This window comes from Thalassophryne amazonica, chromosome 14 (assembly GCF_902500255.1).
Source record: "Thalassophryne amazonica chromosome 14, fThaAma1.1, whole genome shotgun sequence".
In the NCBI taxonomy this organism is placed as follows: Eukaryota; Metazoa; Chordata; class Actinopteri; order Batrachoidiformes; family Batrachoididae; genus Thalassophryne; species Thalassophryne amazonica.
In genome coordinates this window covers 56887268-56911345 of record NC_047116.1, presented here as the reverse complement: position 1 = coordinate 56911345, position 24078 = coordinate 56887268, and the positions used below count along the sequence as shown (strand labels likewise).

General features: G+C 47.3%; 1 protein-coding gene across 1 annotated transcript in view; it reads right to left on the bottom strand.

The window, feature by feature from the left end:
• LOC117524284 (polycystic kidney disease protein 1-like 2) overlaps window positions 1–24078 on the bottom strand; it is a 152437-nt gene that overhangs the window by 27365 nt on the left and 100994 nt on the right. The window contains exons 31-32 of the mRNA XM_034186054.1: window positions 2651–2836; window positions 41–365 (exon numbers count right to left, since the gene is read on the bottom strand). Of these exons, the coding sequence (XP_034041945.1) occupies window positions 41–365; window positions 2651–2836 (511 nt within the window). The remainder of the gene's footprint in view (window positions 1–40; window positions 366–2650; window positions 2837–24078) is intronic.

Below are 24078 nucleotides of genomic sequence, written 5' to 3'. Positions count from 1 at the left end.
GTGTGTGTGTGTGTGTGTGTGTGTGTTTTAATAAACATACCGAATGGCATTTTGTAAATCCGGTCCAAGCTCTGCTGCAAAGCCACCTCCCCTGTAGAGCACCATTTGGCCCCAAACTGGGTAAGCTTGAAGCTCAGCCTGTGTCTGGTACGTCCATGGCCCTAAGTGACTCATGTTATCCGCAATTGAGTGATTCCAGCCTGGGTCATAGGAGCCCATGTCCTCCACCTCCCAGGAGTACAGAGCATGACAGATTGGAACAAACTGGAGCATGGAGTTGGCAATCTGGCAAGAGTTCTTCTTTACCCGTACTTGACGAAGTCGGGCATTACCAACTAACTTGGAGTTTCCATCTGTTATAAATCCTGAGTGGAAAACATATTTTTATAATAAATAGTTTTTTTTTTTTTTGCATTCCTCATGTTCTCCCTCCCTGCTATAATATTATTATATGTTGGTTGTAAAAACACCTTGAGTTACTTGATGCAATAGATTTCTTTCTGTTTTAGATTTTTTTTCATACCTTTGATCATAGTGTAAAGAGATTTTGTAGAGCAGATTTTTTTTGTTGATATAATTAATTTCTTTCCTTTTATAGGAACTCTGCTATTTTGTCCTTTGTCATGATGGGACCCAATAGCTTTTGTATATCCAGTAATGTAATGTGACATGCATACTTGTATGACACACTTCACACAGGACCCCTACAATTTGTTTCAGACCAAAATTTTACTGTAGGGTAATTTCTACATCCTCAGTCAAAGATTTATGGAACTTTGATCCATCCATCCATCCATTTTCTTCCGCTTTATCCGGAGTCGGGTCGCGGGGCAGCAGCTCAAGCAAAGCCGCCCAGACCTCCCGATCCACACACACCTCCTCCAGCTCCTCCGGGGGAACCCCAAGGCGTTCCCAAGCCAGCCGAGAGATGTAGTCCCTCCAGCGTGTCCTGGGTCTTCCCCGGGGCCTCCTCTCAGTGGGACGTGCCCGGAACACCTCTCCAGCGAGGCGTCCAGGGGGCATCCGGAAAAGATGCCCGAGCCACCTCAACTGACTCCTTTCGACGTGGAGGAGCAGCGGCTCGACTCCAAGCTCCTCCCGAGTGACCGAGCTCCTCACCCTATCTCTAAGGGAGTGCCCAGCCACCCTGCGGAGGAAACTCATCTCGTCCGCTTGTACTCGTGATCTCGTTCTTTCGGTTATGAGCCAAATCTCATGACCATAGGTGAGGATCGGAACGTAGATCGATCGGTAAATCGAGAGCTTTGCCCCCCTACTCAGCTCTCTCTTCACCACGACGGTCCGATACAGCGACCGCATCACTGCAGATGCTGCACCAATCCGTCTATCGATCTCACGCTCCATCCGTCCCTCACTCGTGAACAAGACCCCGAGATACTTAAACTCCTCCACTTGAGGCAAGGACACTCCACCGACCTGAAGAGGGCAAAGCACCTTTTTCCGGTCGAGAACCATGGCCTCGGATTTGGAGGTGCTGATTTTCATCCCGGACGATTCACACTCAGCTGCAAACCGCCCCAGCGCACACTGAAGGTCCTGATTTGATGAGGCCAACAGAACCACATCGTCCGCAAACAGCAGAGACGAGATTCTGTGGTTCCCAAACCAGACCCCCTCTACACCTTGGCTGCGCCTAGAAATTCTGTCTATAAAAATAATGAACAGAACCGGTGACAAAGGGCAGCCCTGGCGGAGGCCAACGTGCACTGGAAACAGGTTTGACTTACTACCGGCAATGCGAACCAAGCTCCTGCTGCGGCTGTACAGGGACCGGATAGCCCTTAGCAAAGGTCCCCGGACCCCGTACTCCCGGAGCACTCCCCACAGGGTGCGCCGAGGGACACGGTCGAATGCCTTCTCCAGATCCACAAAACACATGTGGACTGGTTGGGCAAACTCCCATGAACCCTCGAGCACCTGATGGAGCGTGTAGAGCTGGTCCAGTGTGCCGCGACCAGGACGAAAACCACACTGCTCCTCCTGAATCCGAGGTTCGACCATCGGTTGAATTCTCCTCTCCAGTACTCTGGAATAGACCTTACCGGGGAGGCTGAGGAGTGTGATCCCCCTATAGTTGGAACACACCCTCCGGTCCCCCTTCTTAAACAGAGGGACCACCACCCCGGTTTGCCAATCCAGAGGCACTGTCCCCGATCGCCACGCGATGTTGCAGAGGCGTGTCAGCCAAGACAGCCCCACAACATCCAGATACTTAAGGTACTCAGGACGGATTTCATCCACCCCAGGAGCCTTGCCACCGAGGAGCTTTCTAACCACCTCGGTGACTTCGGCCTGGGTAATGGATGAGTCCGCCTCCGGGTCCCAAGTCTCTGCTTCCTCTTCGGAAGACGTGACGATGGGATTGAGGAGATCCTCGAAGTACTCCTTCCACCGCCCGACAACATCCCCAGTCAGGGTGGAACTTTGAGGATGTGTAAAATGAAACCTCAACTATATTTAATGGTAAAGTGCAGACAATACTAATTTCACACAATGTAACTCCTTTAAACAAAATAAGGTCTGTAATAAATAAAGAGTAGTCCGAATTCCCAAAATACATTTGTTCATTAACATTAATCTTTAGTTTAAAACGATACATGTAGGAACACATTCTTTTATTTTTTCATACCTGGATAAATGCCAAAGAGGTTTCTGAGCAGAGATGTGTTTGCCCAAGCAAACACATTTGCAAGATCCATGCTGTCTGAGATTCCAACAGTGAAGCTCTGCTCAATGTGTTGGTTCAGTAAAAAAGCATTCAGGTCTCTCTGGCCGTACGCCACTAGAAGTAACATCCACATGAAGAAGATGTAGGCTGCAGAACAAATGAAGTAAGATTCATATATAGCATCGATCACAGACAAAAATCAACAGTAAAAGTAAAGTCATAATATATCAAATCAAATCAATTTTATTTATATAGCACCAAATCACAACAACAGTTGCCCCAAGACGCTTTATATTGCAAGGCAAAAGCCATACAATAATTACAGAAAAACCCCAACGGTCAAAACGACCGCCTGTGAGCAAGCACTTGGCGACAGTGGGAAGGAAAAACTCCCTTTTAACAGGAAGAAACCTCCAGCAGAACCAGGCTCAGGGAGGGGCAGTCTTCTGCTGGGACTGATTGGGGCTGAGAGGAGAGAATCAGGAAAAAGACATGCTGTGGAAGACAGCAGAGATCAATCACTAATGATTAAATGCAGAGTGGTGCATACAGAGCAAAAAGAGAAAGAAACACTCAGTGCATCATGGGAACCCCCCAGCAGTCTAAGTCTATAGCAGCATAACTAAGGGATGGTTCAGGGTCACCTGATCCAGCCCTAACTATAAGCTTTAGCAAAAAGGAAAGTTTTAAGCCTAATCTTAAAAGGAGAGAGGGTGTCTGTCTCCCTGATCCGAAATGGGAGCTGGTTCCACAGGAGAGGAGCCTGAAAGCTGAAGGCTCTGCCTCCCATTCTACTCTTACAAACCCTAGGAACTACAAGTAAGCCTGCAGTCTGAGAGCGAAGCACTCTATTGGGGTGATATGGTACTAAGAGGTCCCTAAGATAAGATGGGACCTGATTATTCAAAACCTTATAAGTAAGAGAAGAATTTAAATTCTATTCTAGAATTAACAGGAAGCCAATGAAGAGAGGCCAATATGGGTGAAATATGCTCTCTCCTTCTAGTCCCCATCAGTCCAGCCTAGAGGAAATAAATGCATGAATTAGTTTTTCAGCATCACTCTGAGACAAGATCTTTCTAATTTTAGAGATATTGCGCAAATATAAAAAAGCAGTTGTACATATTTGCTTAATATGCGCATTGAAGGACATGTTCTGATCAAAAATGACTCCAAGATTTCTCATAGTATTACTAGAGGTCAGGGTAATGCCACTGAGAGAAAATGAAGGTTGGAGATTGGCCTATAATTAGCTAAGATAGCTGGGCCAAGTGATGGCTTTTTAAGTAATGGTTTAATTACTGCCACCTTAAAAGCCTGTGGTACATAGCCAACTAATAAAGATAGATTGATCATATTTAAGATCGAAGCATTAATTAATGGTAGGGCTTCCTTGAGCAGCCTGGTAGGAATGGGGTCTAATAGACATGTTGATGGTTTGGAGGAAGTGACTAATGAAAATAACTCAGACAGAACAATCGGAGAGAAAGAGTCTAACCAAATACCAGCATTACTGAAATCAGCCAAAGATAACGATATGTCTTTGGGATGGTTATGAGTAATTTTTTCTCTAATAGTTAAAATTTTATTAGCAAAGAAAGTCATGAAGTCATTACTAGTTAAAGTTAAAGGAATACTCGGCTCAATAGAGCTCTGACTCTTTGTCAGCCTGGCTACAGTGCTGAAAAGAAACCTGGGGTTGTTCTTATTTTCTTCAATTAGTGATGAGTAGTAAGATGTCCTAGCTTTACGGACGCTTTTCACCTACTCCTGGGTCTTCCCCGGGGTCTCCTCCCAGATGGATGTGCCTGGAACACCTCCCCTGGCAGGCGCCCAGGAGGCATCCTTACCAGATGCCACGAACCACCTCAGCTGGCTCCTTTCAACACGAAGGCGCAGCAACTCTACTCCGAGCTACCCACAGATGATCGAACTTCTCACCCTATCTCTAAGGGAGACACCAGCCGCATTCCTGAGGAAACCCAATTCGGCCGCTTGTACCCACGATCTAGTTCTTTCGTTCATGACCCAACCCTCATGACCATAGATGAGAGTAGGAATGAAGACTGACGATTAGATCGAGAGTTTTTCCTTTGGAGTCAGCTCCCTTTTCGTCACAACAGTATGATAGAGTGAATGCAATACTGCCCCTGCTGCACTGATTCTCTGGACAATCTCATGCTCCATCGTCCCCTCACTCGTGAAGACCCCGCGGTACTTGAACTCCTTCACTTGGGTCAAGGCCATATTCCCAACCCGGAGTAGGCAATCCATTGGTTTCCTGCTGAGAACCATGGCCTCAGATTTAGAGGTGCTGATCCTCATCTCAGCCGCTTCACACTCGGCTGCAAACCGATCCAGTGAGTGTTGGAGGTCACCAGCCAATGAAGCCAACACGACCACATCATCTGCAAAAAGTGATGAGACCCTGAGCCCACCAAACCAGAAACCCTCCTCCCCCGACTACGCCTCGATATCCTGCCCATGAATATCACAAACAGGACTGATGACAAGGCGCACCCCTGGAGGAGGACAACCTCCACTGGAAATGAGTCTGACTTACTGCTGAGCACCCGAACATAGCTCTTGCTTTGTGAGTACAGAAATTGGATGGCTCTGAGAAGGAACCCCCTCACTCCATACTCCTGCAGCACCTCCCACATTATCTTCCGGGGTACCCGATCATACGCCTTCTCCAAGTCCACAAAACACATGTAGACTGGGTGGGCATACTCCCAGCCACCCCACAGGATCCTTGTGAGAGTAAAGAGCTGGTCGGTTGTTCCACGACCAGGATGGAACTCGCATTGTTCCTCTTCAATCAGAGGTTCGACTATCGACCGAACCCTCCTTTCCAGCACGCTGGAGTTGACTTTACCAAGGAGGCTGAGTAGTGCGATGCCCCTGTAGTTGGCACACACTCTATGGTCCCCCTTTTTAAATATGAGGACCACCACCCCAGTTTGCCCCTCCTTAGGCACTGTCCCAGACCTCAACTCAATGTTGAAGAGATGTCTCATCCAAGACAATCCCTCCACAACCAGAGCCTTCAGCATTTCTGGACAGATCTCATCAACCCCTGGGGCCTTGCCACTGCGTAGTTGTTTGACTACCTCAGTGACTTCCACCAGGGAAATTGATGACAATCCTCCATCAGCTTCCAGCTCTGCCCCTACTATAGAGGGAACTCCGATCTGATGCAGGAGTTCCTAAAAGTGTTCCTTTCAGTGCCGGATTACATCCTCATTTGAGGTCAACAGAGTCCCATCCTTACTGTCGACAGCTTGGATGGTTCCCTGTTTTCCCCTCCTGAGGTGCCTCACGGTCCACCAGAAGCACCTTGATGTCGACTGAAAGTCCTTCTCCATGGTTACTCCGAACTCTTCCCACACCTGCTGCTTTGCCTCCCCCACAACAGAGGCTGCTGACCTTCGGGGCTGTCGGTACCTTGCAACTGCCTCTGGAGTCCTCTGAGATAACATATTCTGGAAGGACTCCTTCAGTCGGATGGCTTCCGTGACAACCGGTGTCCACCACGGTGTTCGAGGGTTGCCGCCCCTTGAGGCACCTAAGACCTTCAGGCCATAGCTCCCCACTGCAGTTTCAGCAATGGACACTTTGATCATTGCCCATTCTGTTTCAATGCCCCCAACTTCCACAGGGATGCCAGAGAAGCTCTGCCGGAGGTGTGAGTCAAAGATCTGTCGGACAGTGGGCTCCTGGGCTCAGACATTCCCAGTTCACCCGCAATATCTGTTTGGGCTTACCAGGTCTGTCCAAAGATCTCCCCCACCTTCTGATCCAACTCACCACCAGATGGTGATCAGTTGACAGCTCTGCCCCTCTCTTCACCCGAGTATCCAGGACATGCGGCCTCAAATCAGATGATATGATCAAAAAAATCGATCATCAATCTTCGGCCTAGGGTGCTCTGGTACCATGTACACTTATGAGCATGCTTATGTTCGAACATAGTTTTCGTTATGGACAGTCTGTGACTACCACAGAAGTCCAATATCAAACAACCATTTGGGTTTAGATCAGGGACGCCGTTCCTCCCAATCACACCTCTCCAGGTGTCTCTGTCATTGCCCATGTGTGCGTTGAAGTCCTCCAGCAGAACAATGGAGTCCCCCACCGGAGCCCCATACAGGACTCCATTCAGGGACTCCAAAATGCTGTTCGGTGCATAAGCACAAACAACAGTCAGAGTACACCCCCCCCCACAACAAGACGCAGAGAGGTGACCCTCTTGTTTACTGGAGTAAACTCCAATGTAGCAGCACACAGCCGGGTACTCACGAGTATCACCACACCCATCCGTTGCTTCACCCCCTGGGCAACTCCAGAGAAGAATAAGGTCCAACCCCTATGAAGGAGAGTGGTTCTGGAGACGAGGCTGTGCGTGGGGGTGAGGCCCACCAGATCTAACAGGTATCACTCCACCTCCCGCACAAGCTCTGGCTCCTTCCCCCACAGCGAGGTGACGTTCCACACTCCCAGAGCTAGCCCCTGCCACCCGGGTCTGGTCCGATGAGGCCCTCGACGTTCATTGCCACCCAAAGGACAGCACACCCAACACCAGCGTCCACAGGGTGGAGATGCAAGGTCCACGTTGCCTTTTCAGGCTGTGCCAGACTGGGCTCTGTGTAAAGACTAGCCTCCAGGTGCTCACTGACGGGCCCTACATCCAGGCCTGGCTCCAGATGAGGGCCCTGGGTTTCCTCCGGGCCGTGTCACATTACCTCTACCTTGTTCTATCATGGTGTAAGAAGAACATTTTATCAACTACTTTAATTATTTACGCGCGTTCCAGCTGTTTGTTGCTGGAATAGCTGCACACACATGCATGTTCATCATGAATGTTTAGTTTTGTTATTTTTTTAAAGCATCAAGGTTGGCATTCACTTTGTTTTTTTCTTAGTTTCGGTTTTCATTTGTTCCTTTTTGCACTCTTGATTTGCAGATTTTTCAGTGATGGGAGAAGCTCAGCATCATTCATTCACCTTTTCTTGATGATTTGTGACTTTGTGACTTTTTTCCTTGGAATTGGAAGCTTTCTAACTGTCCAGGTCCCCCTTGCAAAAGAGATCTTGATCTCAAAAGGACTAACCTGGTTAAATAAAGGTTAAATTAATTTAAACAGGGCCGGGAAGAAGAAAAAGGATTTAGATGGTCTGGGATGTACTGGGGAGCTTATCCATGTAGAACCCTAAAAGTTAAAATGACAATTTTACAGTGCATGCTGAAAGTATTCACTGCACTTCACATTTTCCACATTTTGTTCTGTTACAGTCTTATTTCAAAATGGAGTAAATGCATTTTTTTTTGCCCTCAAAATTCTACTGACAATACTCCATAATGACAACATGAAAACAGTATTTTTGATTTTTTTCCAAATTTATTAAAAGTAAAAGAACTATCAGGGGTGGTGGCCAAGGGGTTAGTGCAGTTGGTTTCAGTGCAGAAGGTTCCTAGTTCAAATCTCACCACTGCCGCATTTCTCCATGTAATTTGGAGTTGCATCAGGCAGGGCATGTGGTGAAAAACTGCCAATTCATCATGCAGATCCCCCTCGGATTTGCTCTGGCGACCCCAAGTGAAAACAAGGGAGCAACCGAAGGGTCTTGATGATGCACTTTTGGCAGCAATTACAGACTCAAGTCTTCTTGAATATGATGCCACAAGCTCGGTGCACCTATCTTTGGGCAGTTTTGCCCATTCTTGTTTCTAGCACCTCTCAAACTTCATCTGGTTGGATGGGGAGCGTCGGTGCACAGCCATTTTCAGATTTCTCCAGAGATGTTCAAACAGTTTCAGGTCTGGGCTCTGGCTGAGCCACTCAAGGACATTCACAGAGTTGTCCTGAAGCCACTCCTTTGATATCTTGGCTGTGGGCTTAGGGTCATTGTCCTGCTGAAAGATGAACCGTGGCCCCAATCTGAGGTGAAGAGTGCTCTGGAGCAGGTTTTCATCCAGGATGTACATTGCTGCATTTATCATTCCCTCAATCCTGACTAGTCTCTCAGTTCCTGCCACTGAAAAAAACATCCCCACAGGATGATGCTGTCACCACCATGCTTCACTGTAGGGATGGTGCCTGGTTTCCTCCAAACATGACACCTGGCATTCACCCCAAAGAGTTCAATCTTTGTCTCAACAGAACAGAGAATTTTGTTTCTCATTGTCCGAGAGTCCTTTTGGCAAGGTCCAGGCGGGCTTCCATGTGGCTTTTACAAAGGAGTGGATGCTATCTTACAGGCCTGATTCATGGATTGCATGTTGTGTGGGCCGCCAGAAGAGGAGGTACTGCTGGCCCACCACCAGAGGGCGCCCTGCCTGAAGTGTGGGCTTCAGGCACGAGAGGGCGCTGCCGCCACGGACACAGCCGGGAGTGACAGCTGTCACTCATTATTTCCTGACAGCTGTCACTCATTCTTCATCATCTCACTCCATAAAACCCAGACGTCATCTCCACCTCATCGCCGAGATATCGTACTTCTATGGAGGTAATATCCTCAGCCATTTGTGTTTACCTTATAATCTGTACATTGTGAGTGTTTGCAGGCATACCGGTCCCTTGTTTTGTGGAAGCTAAGTGAGTGCAGGACGGCACTCTTTTCCTCTGAGGGATCACTGCAAACTCATCAGCATATTGAGTGAGAGGTGGAGGTGGCATTCCCACCGTTGTTGTTACTGGGTGTACACACACCCACACTTGACTGTCTTTGTTCTTTGCCGGCAGTACCAGATCCGACAGTCGGGGATGGTGATCACCTGGGAATTCGGGACTTGGCGGCTCCGGTATTCACCAGGTTCGGTGGCGGCGGAAATCGTGTGGTTCTGGCTCTTCTCAGGACAGACATCTTCTATCCTCGAGCCTGCCCACACGTCACCTTTGTGGATTGACTGTTATCATATTCTGAGATTGTCTGTGTATTCGTTGTGCACCTTCACAACATTAAATTGTTACTTTTTGGCTCATCTATTGACCGTTCATTTGCGCCCCCTGTTGTGGGTCCGTGTCACTACACTTTCACAACAGGATATCTCGGCCAGCATCATGGATCCCGAGGGGCGTCATCCATCTGTTTGGACAGCCAATGGAAGAGCAGGGTGCACAGGCATCTGCAGGAGGCGTGCTCGGTGAGTTGCAGCAAATCCTCACCGCCTTTACCGCTCGGCTGGATTTGATGTCCGAGCAAAACATCATCCTTAATCGCAGGATGGAGGCTCTCACCGCACAGGTGGAAGCGTGCGATCAGAGCGCTGCTGCGGCTCCTCCTCCTGCCGACCCGGTGCCGGGTATTAACATTCCACTGGTTGTTCAACAAACCCCCCCCCACCATCCCCTGAAGCATACATAAGTCCCCCTGAGACGTACAGGTGTTGTGTGGAGACGTGCGCGGACTTTCTGATGCAGTGTTCGCTCATCTTTGCACAACGACCCGTGATGTACGCGTCTGATGCCAGCAAGGTGGCTTATGTTATTGCTTTGCTCCGGGTAAGGCACGCGCCTGGGCTACGGCGCTCTGGGAACAGAACTCACGGTTGTTATCAGCATACACTGGGTTTGTGGGGGAGTTCAGAACAATGTTTGATCACCCTAACAGAGGAGAGACCGCTTCAACAATGCTGCTGTCAATGCGACAGGGGCGCCGGTGCGCAGCCAAATATGCAGTCGACTTCCGCATCGCGGCTGCGAGGTCCGGCTGGAATAACGTTGCGCTCCGCGCCGCCTTCATAAACGGACTGTCATCGGTCCTGAAGGAGCATCTGGTAGCTAAGGAGGAACCGCAGGATTTAGATGGGCTTATCGATCTCGTTATACGGTTAGACAATCGGTTGGAGGAACGCCGTCGGGAGCGAGGTTCGAAAAGGGGCCACCCTCCCCACGCTCCACAGCCGCAGCGCTCCTTGGGGCAACAGCTCCCCCTGCTGACGTTGTTAGGGAAACGCACAGGGCCAAAATGAGGAGGCTGGTCCACGGGGAGTGTTTTCTCTGCAGCTCAAAGGAGCACATACAGAAAAACTGCCCCAAAAGGCCACAACAACAACCGCCCTCAGAGACTGGGCTAAGGGGGGGTCAAAACATTCACGTGGGACACACACATATGGCCACACAACTCCCAGTTACAATCCTGAGCGGGGATTTAACCCTTCAAGCCCCAGCACTGGTGGACACGGGGTCAGAAGGGAATCTGCTAGACAGCAGATGGGCAAGGGAGGTAGGGCTCCCTCTGGTGGCGCTTCCTTCCTCCCTTTAATCACACACAAGACACAACCAGTAACTCTGGTGGTGTCTGGAAACCATCGGGAGGAGATTGAGTTTTTTGTAACTCTTTCTACCTCCCGCGTGATTTTGGGCTTCCCATGGATGTTGAAGCACAATCCCCGGATTGATTGGCCGTCTGGGGTGGTGGTTCAGGGGAGCGAAACCTGCCATCGGGTGTGTTTAGGATCCTCGGTTCCTCCCGGTTTACAGGCTAAGGAGGAGGTCAAAGTCCCTCCCAATCTGACGGCAGTGCCGGTTGAGTACCACGATCTTGCTGACGTCTTCAGCAAGGATCTGGCACTCACCCTTCCCCCGCACCGTCCGTACGATTGTGCCATTGATTTGGTTCCAGGCGCTGAGTTCCCGTCCAGCAGGCTGTACAACCTCTCACGACCTGAGCATGAATCAATGGAGACCTACATCTGGGACTCATTAGCTGCCGGGCTGATCCGGAACTCCACCTCCCCGATGGGGGCAGGTTTCTTTTTTGTGGGCAAGAAAGATGGCGGACTCCGTCCATGCATTGATTACAGAGGGCTGAATGAGATTACGGTTCGCAACCGATACCCGTTGCCGTTGTTGGATTCCGTGTTCACCCCCCTGCATGGAGCCAAAATCTTTACTAAGCTGGATCTTAGAAATGCGTATCACCTGGTTCGGATCCGGAAGGGAGACGAATGGAAGACGGCATTTAACACCCCGTTAAGTCACTTTGAATACCTGGTCATGCCGTTCGGCCTCACCAACGCTCCCGCGACGTTCGAAGCCTTGGTTAACGACGTCTTGCGGGACTTCCTGCACCGATTCGTCTTCGTATATCTGGACGATATTCTCATCTTTTCTCCGGATCCTGAGACCCATGTCCAGCATGTATGTCAGGTCCTGCAGCGGTTGTTAGAGAACCGACTGTTTGTGAAGGGCGAGAAGTGCGAGTTTCACCACACATCTTTGTCCTTCCTGGGGTTTATCATCTCCTCTAACTCCATCGCCCCTGATCCGGCCAAGGTTGTGGCGGTGAGAGATTGGCCCCAACCAACAAGCTGTAGGAAGCTGTAACAGTTCCTCGGCTTTGCAAATTTCTATAGGAGGTTCATTAAGGGCTACAGTCAGGTACTTAGCCCCCTGACAGCCCTGACCTCTCCAAAAGTCCCCTTCACCTGGTCGGATCGGTGCGAAGCCGCGTTCAAGGAGTTGAAACGACGGTTCTCTACTGCGCCAGTTTTGGTGCAGCCCGACCCTAGCCGCCAGTTCGTGGTTGAAGTGGACGCCTCTGACTCAGGGATAGGAGCCGTGCTATCCCAGAGCGGAGAGACTGATAAGGTTCTTCACCCGTGTGCCTACTTTTCACGCAGGATGACCCCGGCTGAACGGAACTATGACGTCGGCAATCGAGAACTCCTTGCGGTGAAAGAGGCTCTTGAGGAGTGGAGACACCTGTTGGAGGGAGCGTCTGTGCCATTCACGGTTTTCACTGACCATCGGAACCTGGAGTATATCAGGACCGCCAAGCGGCTGAACCCCAGGCAAGCCCGCTGGTCACTGTTCTTCGGGCGTTTTGACTTCCGGATCACCTATCGCCCCGGGACCAAGAACCAGAGGTCGGATGCCTTGTCCCGGGTACACGAAGAGGAGGTCAAAACTGCACTGTCGGATCCACCGGAGCCCATCCTGCCTAAGTCCACTATCGTGGCCACCCTCACCTGGGACGTGGAGAAGATCGCCCGGGAGGCCCTGGCACGAAGCCCAGACCCGGGAACTGGACCAAGAAACAAACTATACGTCCCACCAGAGGCCAGGGCTGCGGTCCTTGACTTCTGTCACGGTTCCAAGCTCTCCTGTCATCCAGGGGTGCGAAGGACCGTGGCAGCTGTCCGGCAGCGCTTCTGGTGGGCGTCTATGGAGGCCGACGTCCGGGAGTACATCCAGGCCTGTACCACCTGTGCCAGGGGCAAGGCTGACCATAGGAAGTCCCAAGGTCAGCTCCAACCGCTTCCTGTGCCTCATCGCCCCTGGTCCCACATCGGCCTGGATTTTGTCATGGGTCTCCCACCGTCCCAGGGCAACACCACCATCCTCACGATAGTGGACTGATTCTCCAAGGCGGCCCACTTCGTGGCCCTCCCGAAGCTCCCTACGGCCCAGGAGACAGCGGACCTCCTGGTCCACCACGTCGTCCGTCTGCATGGGATTCCCACTGACGTAGTCTCAGATCGTGGTCCCCAGTTTTCCTCTCACGTCTGGAGGAGTTTCTGCAGGGAACTGGGGGCCACCGTGAGCCTCTCGTCCGGGTACCATCCACAGACGAACGGACAGGCAGAGCGGGCCAACCAGGAGCTGGAACAGACCTTCCGCTGTGTAACATCCGCGCACCCGACGGCCTGGAGTAACCATCTGGCCTGGATCGAGTATGCGCATAACAGCCAGGTATCTTCTGCCACCGGCCTCTCCCCATTTGAGGTGTGTTTGGGGTACCAGCCCCCATTATTTCCCATGGTGGAGGGAGAGGTCGGTGTGCCCTCGGTCCGGGCCCACCTTCGGAGGTGCCGTCGGGTGTGGCGCACCGCCCGTTCTGCCTTGTTGAAGGCCCGGACGAGGGCCAAGACCCATGCAGACCGCCGGCGGTCCCCGGACCCTGCATACCAGCCCGGGCAGGAGGTGTGGTTGTCGACGAAGGACATCCCACTTCAAGTACAGTCACCAAAACTGATGGACAGGTTCATCAGCCCATTTCGCATCCTCAAGGTCCTCAGCCCTGCCGCAGTGAAGCTCCAGCTCCCAGCTTCACTGCGGATCCACCCGGTGTTTCACGTCTCCAAACTCAAACCGTACCACACCTCACCCCTCTGTGCTCCCGGTCCGGCGCCGCCTCCTGCCCGGATCATTGACGGGGAGCCGGCTTGGACAGTGCGCCGGCTCCTGGACGTCCGTTGAATGGGCCGGGGGTTCCAATATCTGGTGGACTGGGAGGGGTATGGACCCGAAGAACGCTCCTGGGTGAAGAGGAGCTTCATCCTGGATCCGGCCCTCCTGGCCGATTTCTACCACCGACACCCCGATAAACCTGGTCGGGCGCCAGGAGGCGCCCGTTGAGGGGAGGGGTCCTGTTGTGTGGGCCGCCAGAAGAGGAGGTACTGCTGGCCCACCACCAGAGGGCGCCCTGCCTGAAGTGCGGGCTTCAGGCACGAGAGGGCGCTGCCGCCACAGACACAGCCGGGAGTGACAGCTGTCACTCATTATTTCCTGACAGCTGTCACTCATTCTTCATCATCTCACTCCATAAAACCCAGACGTCATCTCCACCTCATCGCCGAGATATCGTACTTCTATGGAGGTAATATCCTCAGCCATTTGTGTTTACCTTATAATCTGTACATTGTGAGTGTTTGCAGGCATACCGGTCCCTTGTTTTGTGGAAGCTGAGTGAGTGCAGGACGGCACTCTTTTCCTCTGAGGGATCACTGCAAACTCATCAGCATATTGAGTGAGAGGTGGAGGTGGCATTCCCACCGTTGTTGTTACTGGGTGTACACACACCCACACTTGACTGTCTTTGTTCTTTGCCGGCAGTACCAGATCCGACAGTCGGGGACGGTGATCACCTGGGAATTCGGGACTTGGCGGCTCCGGTATTCACCAGGTTCGGTGGCGGCGGAAATCGTGTCATTGTCATTATGAGGTATTGTGTGTAGACATTTGAGGAAAAATTAATTTCATCCATTTTGAATAAGACATAACATAACACGTGGAAAAGGTGAAGTGCTGTGAATACTTGTAATGTAAAATGAATTACAAAATCTACTGGCAGCCAATGAAAAGAAGCCAAAACTTGTGATGTGTGCTATTATATTTGTGCCAGTTAAGTCTTGCAGCAGCATTCTGCACAATCTGTAGTTTTTCTCAAGCTGATTTGTTAACACAAGTAAAAAGACCATTACAATAATCCAAATGAGGTACTTGGAACAATGCTCAAGGGACAATGAACAGTCAAAAAAAAAAAAAAAAATTCTGAGACTCAAATGAACACAGGAGTCTAAGAAGCTAATTTATCTAAGTTTCAGTTTTGTCTGGATATAACTTGAGAAAATGATAATTTTACCATTGCTTGATTTCACTGAGGCAGTCAATTAAACTAGACAATTTATGAAACTCAAAACTAGGTGATGGGTTCCTATTTTTAAGAACAAGGGTGATATGCAGAGCTGCAGTAACTACAGAGGCATAAAGTTAGTCAGCCACAGCATGAAGTTATGGGAAAGAGTAGCAGAAGCTAGCCCTAGAAAACAGGTGAAGATCTGTGAGCAGCAATATGGTTTCATGCTGTCGCACGCCAGATACAATGTTCGCTCTGAGGATACTGATGGAGAAGTATAGAGAAGGACAGAAGGAGTTATACTGTGTGTTTGTGGATTTAGAGAAAGCTTATGACTGGGAGCCAAGAGAAGAGTTGTGGTATTGTAGGAGGCTGGAGTGGCAGAGATGTATGTGAGGTGTAGCGCCATGGCCTCAATTTGCCCTAATTAAATAAATACATTAATGCTGTCTCAACAATAACCTGAGTTTTGAACTTCAGACAAAGACTGTGTTTTCCCCCTCAGTTGAGAAATTCCTAAGTCATCTGGAGATCGTAAGATTAGCTTGGAGACATCCCCCATGGGCAAACACTGGGATTCACAGCAAAACAAAACTGTAATTCAAAGTTCTTCAAAGGGGAGCCCTTGCCTTTTTAACGGTTAAATTCCGGTCATTATGAGTTACATGACATTATAATTGCTTCACGTCAGAATCTGAGCTTCTCCAGGCCAGGAGAACCCAAATTTTATGACCTCACACCAAGGCCAGACCCTCTCAAGACTGCAAGATGGTATCCCTTCCACAAGACAGGGCCATAAAACTTTGTCTTGATAACAGCTATTATTTGTAGGTTTAAGTCTGGCGTACCCAACCGGTCGATCACGACTGACCAGCCAGTTACGTGCTGAGTTCCAGTCGATCGCATGAAAAAACAACATGTCCCTGGACCCCAAAGGATTTTGTGCTGCTATAACAGACTGATGCAGCAGGTGGCAGCAATGCACCAACAAGGACGCCGGCTGCCATTAAATGCCAGAGAAGAAGAGCTCTTCTGCCTGAAATTAAAGAATTTCTGAAACACTCAAACCATGCTGAATTTGCACAGCTTTTAGATTTGAAAGCAAGTTTAAAAGCAAATTACATGTGCCATCAAGCAGGTTGCAACAGTGTGACATGCAGAACTTTCTACACATGGACATAGAACTTAAGCACCAGGACAAAGAACGTGGATCTTAAGCGACCACGTTATGATGATCAGGTGCAGAGCATCTTGTCAGAATTTGACAGGCGCTTCGCTCACTTTGCCTCCAAAGAGCCTGCTGTCAGTTTTTTATGTTTTCCATTTGGGGAAAATATGACTATATATCATTCAAAGTGGCATCACTCTTCAACCTGGATCGTCACACTAAAAATGACAATCCAGAGCAGCACATGACATGAATGTCCAAATCTGGAATCTAATGCAGACACAGAGTGCCTGAGTGCCTGCTTACGGCTGCACTCAGCTCCTACTGTCTGGACTATGAGAGATGAGCTTCCTCCTTTCGGGGCCAGAAGTCCCACTAAGGTAGGGAACAACTTTTCCAACTTGAGGCCAGTCCTAGGCCTACTTGTGCTTATTCTTTTCCAGCATGCACATTTACTTCAATGATGCATTATTATTGTTAAAACCTGCCAGAAAATTGTGTAATTATATTGGCGCACAATATGTTGCAGCTACGCTGTGGCGTTCCACATGGCTCGGTAGATCTCGATACACTGTCAACTTTAAAAGTAGATCTCAGTTCAGAAAAGGTTGGGCACCCCTGGTTTAAGTGAAGAAAGACATTCTTTTAAAATAAAAGAATTATATCAGTATTCTTTGATTCACATATATAAAGACTTCTAATGGTGTTTGAATTGATTAATCAAACAAAATGCTTTGCATATAATCATTCCATTTTATTGACATGTGTTCCTGTAACTGATATGTGTTTAAATGTGATCTTTCTACATTTTCAATTTTGCTGGTGAAATATTCTGGTTTATCCAAAGGATGTGTCTGACTATTAATGTGTATCCGTTCGAGTGTCTCAGAACAGATAATATGTCAAAATAGTTAATGTGTTTAAATAACTGAATCATTTGTGTCTGTACTGTGACCACATGAGGTTTTCTGTGAAACTACACACTCTAAATGGGTGGAGTTTGGTGACGTCAGTCCCCCTTTAAAAAGTTGTTCTTGCTCCTTCTTGCCTCTCTCTTCCTTTCTTAAACACTTAATTTTTATTCTTGGGCCAAGGCCCCATTGTTAAGTAAAGCTAAGCTAAAGCTACCATGTGGGATTCATTCTTTGTTCATTTCTGATATTTTTAACAAAGTTTTAACCTGAAGCTTTAAGGTGCGTCAAGTCTTTTGATTTTTTAAGAGAACTTCCGAGCTGAACTTTTCAAATTAATAGCGAATTTACAGAAAAGCGACTCTCCTTTTCTGTCAGCTATTTTGTTTTTCAGTGCTTTTAAAGTTTTCACTTTTTTCCTAAATTCACAAAGATTTTTAATCTGGCTCCAACAAACCTTTTACAAGCTACCAGAAACCATTTTCTACAAACACCTTCCACCTCTGGGTTCCTGCAAGCTGACGATGGTGCTGATTTCAAACCATCAGCCATCCTGTCGGTAAAGCCGACACAACCTTTGGGATCACCTGGGAAGACTGCTGAGTTAACCCCTTGACCCAACTGAGCACGACTGACGGACGGACGGACAGACAGATGGAACTGTCCGAACCACCTTTTCAACAGACCAGCTAAGTGACCCAGTTAAAGGTTGCAGAAAAAGGGTTTGCTGTCAATGGATACAATGTGGCTTCCTTTTAAAATATTCACATTTGTTTAATATTTTTCTTAATAATTGGCTTCAAATATCATCTCTAAATTCTAATCAGATTTATTCACTTAAAGTCTTGAAGCTTTATCTCTCTTTCTTTCACGTCTCATGAGTGAGTAAGAAAATTGTTTCCATGAATGAACTTATTTAATCACTGTCCATGAAAATGCCACTAAACTGTTCATTACTTGTAAATAAATTGTAAATATTTCTGCTGTGGTTCATTTTGTGTTCAAATCTTTGTCAATTGGTCAGTTTTGGTTATCTTGGTCAATCGAACTGTGAATTCAGACTTTCAGATCAGAGACTGATTTAATTAAATTGAGACTGATTAACTCATTTGAGACTGATAAATTAATGAATGTTTAAATTAAAGTAGCTATGCTATAAATAGGTGGTGCCCCGAATAGTAATTAAATAATAAGTATTAAACCCTAAATTGTTAATTATTTTGGTGACTCATCAGATGGGGCCTAATCCAATTTAATTGAATTTGGGAGTTTAACTGCTTATTCACTATATTTTATAATGGTGCTCCCGTGTGACGTTTTATTAAATAAATTGCAACATTCTTATGGCACGCCTGTGTGAGGCCTGAATATTTGTAAATTCCCTACATCTTTTGGTTCCCCGTTGCGAGGCGTTGTTATTTTGTTACAGAGGGTAGTGCATAACATGTAAAAGGATAGTGTGTTAGCAATGAGATGCACAGTTGGAATGAAAGACTCATTCAAGGTGGATTCAACCCAGTCTCATGGCATGTCATGACTCAGCAGCACAAAATATACATTAATCTATTGGCTTGTGATATTGTGACGAAAAGCGCCACATTTTCATCACTGCAGCACAAATTCATCCTAATACATTCCGCGATGGCTGCATGAAATTAAAAGTGAAGCGGGGGGTTGGGGTGGTTATGGTTAGGGTTGGGGGAAGGAGTAGGGTTAGATTATGGTTAAGGTTAGGGTTGGGGTTAGGAGTAGGGTCAGTAATAGTGAGTTAAAAAAAACTCCCGTTACGAAATTTTTTTATCATTTCGTGAAGGGAGCACAAAAAAAAAGACACTGGGCTGTGGAATTACACCAAGGAGTCCTTTCTTGTACATGATGGTGATGTACAGGTTGATAGATGAGATCAGACTCTATGGACTATGATGTTTGCAGATGACATTGTGATCTGTAGTGAGATTAGAGAGCAGCTTAAGTCAAGCCTGGAGAGGTGGAGATATGCTCTGGAGAGAAGGTGAATGAAAGCCAGTTGTAGCAAGACTGAGTACATGTGTGTGAATGAGAGGGAGCCTGCTGGAATAGTACGGTTACTAGGAGTAGATGTGGTGAAAGTAGATGAGTTTAAATACTTGGAGTCAACTGTCCAAAGTAATGGAAAGTGTGGTAAAGAGGTGAAGAAGAGAGTGGAGACAGGATGGAGTTGGTGGAGAAAGGTAGCAGGAGTGATTTGTGACTGAAGAATATCTGCAAGATTGAAGGTGAACATTTAAAAGACGAGTTATGTTGTAGAGCTTAGAGATGGTGGCACAAACAAAAAGCCAGGAGGCAGAGCAGGAGGTGGCAGAACTGAAGATGTTGAGATTCTCTTTGGGCGTGATGAAAATGGTCAGGATGAGGAATGAACATATCAGAGGAACAGCTCAGGTGGGATGGTTTGGAGAGAAACACAGAGAGGTGAGATTGAGATGGTTTGGACATGTGCAGAGGAAGCACCCAGGGTATATAGGGAGACATATCCTGAGGAGCCACCAGGCAGGATGAGAAGAGGGAGGCCAAAGAGGAGGTTTATGGATGTAGTGAGCGAGGACATGCAGGTGGTTGGTGTGACAGAGGACAGGGTGAGATGGAAACGATTAATCAGCTGTGGTGATCCCTAATCAATCAATCAATCAATCAATTTTTTTATATAGCGCCAAATCACAACAAACAGTTGCCCCAAGGCGCTTTATATTGTAAGGCAAGGCCATACAATAATTATGTAAAACCCCAACGGTCAAAAACGACCCCCTGTGAGCAGCTGAAAGAAGAATAATTTATGAAACTTAGAAGCCTTAAAAGAACAGTACAGCTGTCATCAGCATGTAGATTATAAGAAATATTATTGCAATGTCTTAATTTAGCAGTATTCTTAATAGCAGTATATACTCCCATCCTAGTGGGAGTATATACTGTAAAGAAGAAAGAGAGTAGGGCCCAAAACAGAAGCCTGGGGTACCCCATAGGACAGAATGAGCACTGACTTAGCAAAACAACTGCAGATTCAATATGGTAATGATGAAATTCAAATGTAAATTTGATGTAAACTCAAAATCCCAGAAAGCAAAGCTGGATATCTATGAAAACTGGAGTTATCATAAAATGCTTGAACAGAATTGATGCTTAAAAGCTGAGTGAGAGTTCATCTTTTAAAAAGTCAAGGTGGATAAATGGACAAAACATGACCTACATAAAACCACAATTCAGTTGGCCACCTTCCATATCACCATGATTCTGATTCAGATGGAAAATTCCTATAAAAAAGCAATCCATTTCCCATTTGACTGTTCTTCCTGCTTCCCTGTGATACATTTGAGGCAGAACAGCACGTTTCTTTCTTAAGTTTTACTCTGGATGAAAATAACACATGAACCACTTGACCACCATGCTGCCCTACTATTTTACTTTAAAATAAATTTTATTTATTTTTGAGGCATACTTTTTTAAACACGTTTTTATCTGTGAGTCAGATGCAATCAAATTTCATTCAAATGTGCACTTGTTCAGTGTATTGTTTTGAATGACAATTAAAAGTATCTAAGCTCTACAATATATCTTTCCTGAAGCGTTACCCTGGCAACATTTTGCTTCTCATCCATTCATATGATCCAAAACACCTCCATTGCTCCTGGTTTTGTTCCCCTGACACTCGGACTCTTGTACACACAGTACCTTTATATTTCTCCTCTCCATGATGTAAAAGAGAAGCCGCCTTTTACCAGTCACACTGCACAGTTCAAAGTTCCAACTCTTACCTCTAAAGTTCTATTCTGCCTTTTCTCTCCATGCCACTGGACATTTTGTGATTTTTTAATTGAAATATTCAGTTGAACTGAAAACCTACAAACAGCAAACATAAGTTTGAAATTAGGAATGCACTGATGCCGATACCAGTACTGGGTCTCGGCCCGATACCATATTCATTTACTTGTACTTGTAATCATACAACTTCTCTGATACTACGACACCCGATATCTATTTACAGCAGCATGATGTCAACCTCTCAGTGGGGATTTTCACACACTACCACACTCCGTAACTTTCGGACTATAAGCCACTACTTTTTTCATATGTTTTGAACACTGCAGTTTAAAGGAGACCTGCATTGAAAAAAATGCAGTCAGATTTTTTGAACAAAAAATGACTTACATTTACACATGAGATCCTTCTAAATGTAGTAAAGTAAATCTGCAAGCCCAGATCTGTCATTCAACTGAGAAATCTTCATTTGAAAATGACAAATTTACAGCTAACATTTAGCCCTCCGCAAACTGTCCCTCTCATCATGGACGCTGCCGAGACGTCATGGACAAGACCCTCTCCCAGCATGCATTGCGCCAATTGTAATTTGTGGATTTATGTCAGTTTGCATCTGCACCTTTTTCTTGTCTTATACAGAAGGATCTACTTTTTTAAAACTTCATATTGTCTTGCAGCACGTTTGGTGAGTACACATTTCTTTTATTTGTGCTTGAAAATTATTTTGGGGGACTTTTTCATACGCCCGTTTGATTGAGTGGTGTCGCAATGAAAATCTACTGTCTTTCGCCTCCGGTACCATCACGGGATATGGAGGCGAGACCCGCAAAGAATCCCAGTCATTAAAAATATATAAACCTCTCTCAGCGTCAATGGATCGCTGGGGCTCCGATTGCCGAGACGTGTGGTGCTGTGGATTTTGCTGCAAGAAGTCTGTCCTTGCAGCAACAGGTGTACCGGCCACTTCGCATTAAAACACCGAGCCTAATCTGAGGACTTGTGCCAAGTGTGCTGCAGCTCCATTCAGTAGACAGAGAGGTGATGCCGGTGTTGTGCGCTGAATCTGGCACAACACTGGCTGCAAAGCAGACACGGGCAGTGTGAGTGGCCCGCGTCGGCGGTTAACGAGCTCGTTAATGATCCCGCAGACTTAATAAGCGCAGTGGAGGCAGAGAGTGGGAGAGGAAGAACGGCACCCGCTGTCGATGTCGTTGCTGATCTGAGCACACAGATCTGTATCTCACATTCATTGCAGCTTACTTTTAGATGTTGAAACCAGGACGTGTATAAGTAACATTACTACAGATAAAATCAATTTCAATGCAGGATCGGCCTGAAGGCGGGAGCGCGTCGTCTTGTCCCTGACGTCATGGAAATGATACGGCTGTACAAACTGTTTTCACAGAGGGCTAAATTTTAGCTGCAAATTTGTCATTTTTAAACGAAGATTTCTCCGCTGAATTACAAATTTGGGCTTACAGATTTACTTTACTGCATTCACAAGGGTCTTATAAATACATATCAGCTATTTCTTTCTGAAATCTGACCACATTTATTTCAATGCAGGTCTACTTTAAATAGTGATGTGGCTAACTTATGGATTTTTACAGGCATTAATGTACACTCAACAAAAATATAAACGCAACACTTTTGGTTTTGCTCCCATTTTGTATGAGATGAACTCAAAGATCTAAAACTTTTTCCACATACACAATATCACCATTTCCCTCAAATATTGTTCACAAACCAGTCTAAATCTGTGATAGTGAGCACTTCTCATTTGCTGAGATAATCCATCCCACCTCACAGGTGTGCCATACCAAGATGCTGATTAGACACCATGATTAGTGCACAGATGTGCCTTAGACTGCCCACAATAAAAGGCCACTATGAAAGGTGCAGTTTTGTTTTATTGGGGGGGATGCCAGTCAGTATCTGGTGTGACCACCATTTGTCTCATGCAGTGCAACACATCTCCTTTGCATAGAGTTGATCAGGTTGTCAATTGTGGCCTGTGGAATGTTGGTCCACTCCTCTTCAATGGCTGTGCGAAGTTGCTGGATATTGGCAGGAACTGGTACACGCTGTCGTATATGCAGGTCCAGAGCATCCCAAACATGCTCAATGGGTGACATGTCCGGTGAGTATGCCGGCCATGCAAGAACTGGGACATTTTCAGCTTCCAAGAGTTGTGTACAGATCCTTGCAACATGGGGCCGTGCATTATCCTGCTGCAACATGAGGTGATGTTCTTGGATGGCACAACAATGGGCCTCAGGATCTCGTCACGGTATCTCTGTGCATTCAAAATGCCATCAATAAATGCACCTGTGTTCTTCGTCCATAACAGACGCCTGCCCATACCATAACCCCACCGCCACCATGGGCCACTCGATCCACAACATTGACATCAGAAAACCGCTCACCCACATGACGCCACACACGCTGTCTGCCATCTGCCCTGGACAGTGTGAACGGGGATTCAGCTGTGAAGAGAACACCTCTCCAACGTGCCAAACGCCAGCGAATGTGAGCATTTGCCCACTCAAGTCAGTTACGACGACGAACTGGAGTCAGGTCGAGACCCCGATGAGGACGACGAGCATGCAGATGAGCTTCCCTGACACGGTTTCTGACAGTTTGTGCAGAAATTCTTTGATTATGCAAACCGATTGTTTCAGCAGCTGTCCGAGTGGCTGGTCTCAGACGATCTTGGAGGTGAACGTGCTGGATGTGGAGGTCCTGGGCTGGTGTGGTTACACGTGGTCTGCGGTTGTGAGGCTGGTTGGATGTACTGCCAAATTCTCTGAAATGCCTTTGGAGATGGCTTATGGTAGAGAAATGAACATTCAATACAGGAGCAACAGCTCTGGTTGACATTCCTGCTGTCAGCATGCCAATTGCACGCTCACTCAAATCTTGCGACATCTGTGGCATTGTGCTGTGTGATAAAACTGCACCTTTCAGAGTGGCCTTTTATTGTGGGCAGTCTAAGGCACACCTGTGCACTAATCATGGTGTCTAATCAGCATCTTGATATGGCACACCTGTGAGGTGGGATGGATTATCTCAGCAAAGGAGAAGTGCTCACTATCACAGATTTAGACTGGTTTGTGAACAATATTTGAGGGAAATGGTGATATTGTGTATGTG